The sequence below is a fragment of the Austrofundulus limnaeus genome, unplaced genomic scaffold (assembly GCF_001266775.1).
Source record: "Austrofundulus limnaeus strain Quisiro unplaced genomic scaffold, Austrofundulus_limnaeus-1.0 Scaffold337, whole genome shotgun sequence".
Classification (NCBI taxonomy): Eukaryota; Metazoa; Chordata; class Actinopteri; order Cyprinodontiformes; family Rivulidae; genus Austrofundulus; species Austrofundulus limnaeus.
In genome coordinates this window covers 481,647-486,918 of record NW_013952739.1, presented here as the reverse complement: position 1 = coordinate 486,918, position 5,272 = coordinate 481,647, and the positions used below count along the sequence as shown (strand labels likewise).

General features: G+C 45.6%; 1 protein-coding gene across 1 annotated transcript in view; it reads left to right on the top strand.

Annotated features, from left to right (window-relative positions):
- The window catches only part of LOC106527684 (sodium channel protein type 4 subunit alpha), a gene marked incomplete at its 5' end in the record, with an annotated part of 142,279 nt that overhangs the window by 119,576 nt on the left and 17,431 nt on the right, over positions 1 to 5,272 (top strand). Inside the window, 3 exon segments of the mRNA XM_014022657.1 lie at positions 2,044 to 2,198; positions 2,342 to 2,515; positions 4,927 to 5,049. Of these exon segments, the coding sequence (XP_013878111.1) occupies positions 2,044 to 2,198; positions 2,342 to 2,515; positions 4,927 to 5,049 (452 nt within the window).

The following is a 5,272-nucleotide window of genomic DNA, read 5'->3' as shown; positions in this document are numbered from 1 at the left end:
GGTTCTGTTCATGGCACGGCTCGGTTCTGTTCATGGCACGGCTCAGTTCTGTTCACGGCACGGCTCGGTTCTGTTGATAATTAAACGATTGTTTCCTGACAGACTGTAGTTTTACTGAAGCTCAGTTGTTTTAAGGACAGCAGAAGGCTGCTGAAGGCTGCTGAAGGCTGCAGAAGGCTGCAGAAGGCTGCAGAAGGCTGCTGAAGGCTGTGTTCAGTCACAGACCGGTGCGGTACAACTTGTCCATCTTTATTTGTTGGAGGTTCTGGTTCTGATCAGACTTCTGACAGAACTTCTTTGTGCTGCTGGAAACTAACCGTGCAGCTTTCTGAATGAAAACATTTCCATGGAGGATAAAAGACAGGAAGTCTGCCGTGCTGAACGCTGTGTTGATGTGTCGGCACCACGCCGTCTCCTGACGGGGGGCTCGTGGGTCAGCAGCACTTTGAGCAGCGCTCAATAACGGATCAATGCTGGGCCCGGCAGGAAGTGCTCCTGAAGGAGGCGTCCGGTCGACCGACAGGTGATCTAATGAGGCTCAGTGTTTTCCTCTTCCAGCCCAGGCTGAGGGGTTTCCTGACACAAACACCAGAACCAGTCAGATTACAGCTGCCCCGGATGCTCTGGGATTACCACACAGACATGTTGGAGATGAGTCGCCATGGAAACAGAAAGCCAGGGTAATCAGGGCTGTAATTAACGAGGCAGGCAGACGATGTAATCAGAGTGAAGAGCAGCCAAATCATCATCATCATCATCATCATCCTCAGGCTGTCTGACAGAGGAAACAACACATGTTCTTAACGTGTTCAAGACAACATGATGTAAATCTCATTTCCATCTTTATCAGTCAAACTGATCCACATCTGGAGATTTAAAAAGTTATTATTGGGAACTTGTTCTCAAGTGAAAAATTCTGCCAGTGGAGCAAGAAAATTTACTTGGTAAGATTCTTGAAATACTTGATTTGACTCAATTTTTCTTATTTCAAGAATCTTACCAAGTAAAATTTCTTACTACATTGGCAGAAATTTTCACTTGTCAAATTTTCAGGCTAACAAGACAAATAATCTGATAAGATTATTAATCTTATACATTCTGTTCTTTTTTAGTAAATCAGTCTCAAAACAAGATCAAAAAGACTTTTGGCTGATAAAAGATTTTAAAGCTTGGTTAGATGGAAGTTAAAATACCTTAACAGAAAATTACTTTTGTAAAAATTTATTTCCCTGATGAGGAAAGTACTTAAGTAAAAGTCACAAAACTGTTCAGAAAAATCAAGAAAGTAAGAATAGATTTACTCACCCTAAGAAATAAACTGTTGGATTTACTGAAACAAACTGTGGAAGCAAATATGTCTCATTTAAATTTAGTTATTTGTTTTCATGCCCCACCCCCAGAAAAGTGTTCCATTAATCAAATGTGCAGTGTTAATATGGGAAGGGAACTCTACTACGTATAGTATAGTATAGTATAGTATAGTATAGTATAGTATAGCATGGTGTGCCTCAGGGCTCTACCCTCAGACCTTTATCTTTCTACATTTATATTAATAATTCACTGTTCTCCACCGCTGTCCTGCCTCTAGATGTTTCAGCCATCAGGTCTTTAACAACAACATGGTCTCTCCTCTTCTGTCAGCCTCCATCATGGCCGCCCTCAGGGCTTGTCAGCATCTCTCACTCAACCAGTCAATCTCTTCAGACGCCCTTTTGAGTGATTTTCACATCATTCAACACATTCTTGTCGACACTTTGATTGGATTCAGTAAAAAACACAAGCTTTTAGGGAATGGAGCTGAAATCTGACCCTCACCTCGCCCCCACCCCACCCCCACCCGCTGGATGAAGCACTCAAACCAACAACTGCTTCTGTTTCAGGATGCTTTTAGGATTCAGCAGCAAATCATTCTCAGAGTTCAGGATCGATGCTCTCAAAGATGCATGTTGAGATGTTGGGTTATAGAGATGCAGAGGAGAAGTTTGTTGAAGTCAAAATGTTTTAAAGTTTGTTTTCAGGACACAGTTTTCTGTCTCCCCTCAGTGTGCGTGGCCCGGTTTCAGTGCTGCGACATCGACACCACGGCGGGTTTGGGTCAGATGTGGTGGAAGATGAGGAAGACCTGTTACCAGATCGTGGAGCACAGCTGGTTCGAGTCCTTCATCATCTTCATGATCCTCCTCAGCTCTGGAGCTCTGGTCAGTCTGTGCTTTATTATTTTATTCTGCTTCATTTAACGGTTCCCAGACTTTAAACAGAGTCAGGGTTTGATGTGAGGGTTAGACCTGAGCCACCTGTGGGTCTGGTCCATCCTGACGGAGCTCTCTGTTGCCCCCCTCAGGCCTTTGAGGACATCTACATCGAGCAGAGGAGGGTGGTTAAAGTGGTCCTGGAGTTCTCAGACAAGATCTTCACCTACATCTTCATCCTGGAGATGATGCTGAAGTGGCTGGCCTACGGCTTCAAGAAGTACTTCACCAACTACTGGTGCTGGCTCGACTTCCTCATCGTCGACGTAAGTTCTGGTCGGGTTCAGACACTGCTGAGGGTTAATAAAAGGCTGGGATTCACTTTAATTAATGACAGTTTGTCAGGAAACTACAGAACAAAAGCTGGAAGAAGCTGACGTGATGCATGACTGACATGATACAGACATGTTGTGAGTCAGAGACGGTCTTTCTGTCGTCCTCGGGGTCTTTCTCTCTCAGCTGTCTTCATGAATGATGGGACATGTTGTGACATTTTGATCTGACTGAGTCCTGAAGACAGAAGCAGACCCACAGCTGTGGATGTTAGAGAACTAACAGCATCAGTCTTTAGTTCTGCTCAGAAAACAAGAAGAACTCCTGAGGACRGTTCCATTACAGCTGGTTAGATTCTGGACCAGGACCTGGTTTTAATAACAAGATGGACCAGGTTTCAGCACGGAGCTTCTTCTGTAGTTTAAACAGCCTGTCCAGGGTCAGACTGAGAAAACATCTGGATATGAATAAAACAGAAGTCCAGCTGTTAGACTTTTAATGATCAAAAACAAACTCAGAGTTTTTAGATCCACCTCTTTGTTCTTCAAGATAAAAGAAGAAGAAACGACTCTGATCTGCACTGATCCTTCTTCTTCTTCTGGGGTCAGGTCCTGGAGGCAGCAGGTCTGTCAGGTGATCCAGACCTGCTCCTCAGAGACCTTCTCCAGCTCCTCCAGGTGGATACCAAGGTGGTCCCTGACCAGTTAGAGTTCAGGTTCTGCCTCCTGTCAGAGTCCAGACCCTGGCTCCAACATGTCAGACTGGATGAACAAGTCTTCTCTTGTTCACATCTTTTAACTCCTGCGCAGCTATATAACCACATCTCTGATATTAAACTACAAACAGGTCCAAACAGGGAGGAGTGGACAGTCATGACTGACAGTGAGACCTGGAGGGGGGCGSGGTGTGAAGCACATGTTTTGGATTTAAAGAGACAGCCTCAAAACGAATGGATCTGAGACATGTCTCAGAAAAGGGGCGGGGCTTGTGGTTACAATAAGGAGGAATTACTGGGTTTCAGATGACGCGGTATCAACTTCACAAACTGCAGGTGGTGGTGGGGGGCAGGAAGTAAATTACCCCGTTTCCTTCTGTTGATTCAGCGTCTAAATGCCTAAAAGCTGTGACGTGTTCGGTTGTTGCAGCAGCTTGAATCAGGAGAAAGATAAAAATTATTTTCATGTTCTGAAAGTAGTGAGACAGAAAATAGACGCCAAAAGTGGATCAACYATCTGCGGCTAAAAACAGTAAGAGAGGAAGAAACAATGGAGGAGTTCCTAACAGGATGGTTTCATTTAAGTCCTATTTTCAGATATTTTATTGGACACGTACTGGAAGTTGTGTTTACAAAAGCTAAAATAATAATTTACAAGTAGATCCAAGCACATACAAACAACAGGTTAGCTTGTTAGCGTTAGCAGTAGCATTGTTATCGTAGGCTAATTAAAACAGCACAAGTCCCTGCTCACCCGGCAGAAACAAGTCGACCAACCTGAAACTAACTCATTGTAGCTTCGAGGCTTTGAAAGGTTTCATCTGGCTCCTCGTTAAAACGAGCTCTGCAGCAGATAGTTTGTGTTGATCTCCTCGACACCAATAAATCCTCCAGATTATCTGATGTGTCTATTTATTAACATGAGTCACATCCTAAATGGACCTATAGTTTTTATCATATCTCTTCTACATCAGCCCAGTTATAGCATCAGCTGTGATCCATTTCACCATGTAGAACCAGAGCAAATCACTTCCTGCCCCCACGTGTCGTCCAGGTCATGTGACTAGAACCCAGCCAATCAGAACAAAGCACTGCAGTCCCTGTGTCTGTAGCTCAGCTGAAAGGAATAAATCTGAAGAATTAAAAGCTTCATGTTTGCTGTGAGTCAGTCAGAAGTGAGGACATGTTGACATGTTTGCTCCATGTTGTTGTTGTTTAGTTGTTTCCTCTGAGTTGTGTCACGTTGAAAGTCTTCCCCCTCACCGAGCGGCCCGTCTCACCTGTGTGACCCGTAGATCTCGGTGCTGGGTCTGCTGGCCCAGTTCATCCCGGTCAACCAGGTGACCACCATGCGGGTGCTGAGGACGTTCAGGGCGCTCCGGCCTCTCCGGGCCGCGTCCCGCTTCGCCGGTATCAGGGTAAGACCCGGCAGAGCTGACCCGACCCGAGAGCGTCTGTGTTCAAACTGTTTCCTGTGAGCAGGAAGTGGCTGCTCCTCACCTGTTTCTGGTCCACAGGTCCAACATCCAGACTGGACCTGGTTCTGTTCAGCAGGACGCTTCTTCTCCTCCTTTCCTCTCTGCTAGGATAGAAGTTAACCGTCCTCCTTCTTTTCTTTCTCTCCTCCTCCTCCTCTTCCTCCTCTCTGCACGTCTTGGTCTCCCTCCTCCTCCTCTCTCCCTCCTCCAGGTTTCATTGATCAGTTTGGTGGCCAACACCTTGGGTTATTCAGACTTAGCAGCCATCAAATCCCTGCGCACGCTGCGGGCCCTGCGGCCCCTCAGAGCCCTGTCCAGATTTGAAGGCATGAGGGTAAGAGTCAGTATTATRACCTGCAGACGCACCTGAGCACCGCCCAGCAGTGTGCACACACACACAGGTCTGGTTTCTATATCCCTGTGGGGACACTTCATTCACTTCCATTGAATTTTTTTAAATTTTATATCATAACCCTGACCATTTATCCTAAAACTAACCTCACAGATACCTACCTGACCCTAAACTAACCTCACAGGTACCTACCTGACCCTAAACT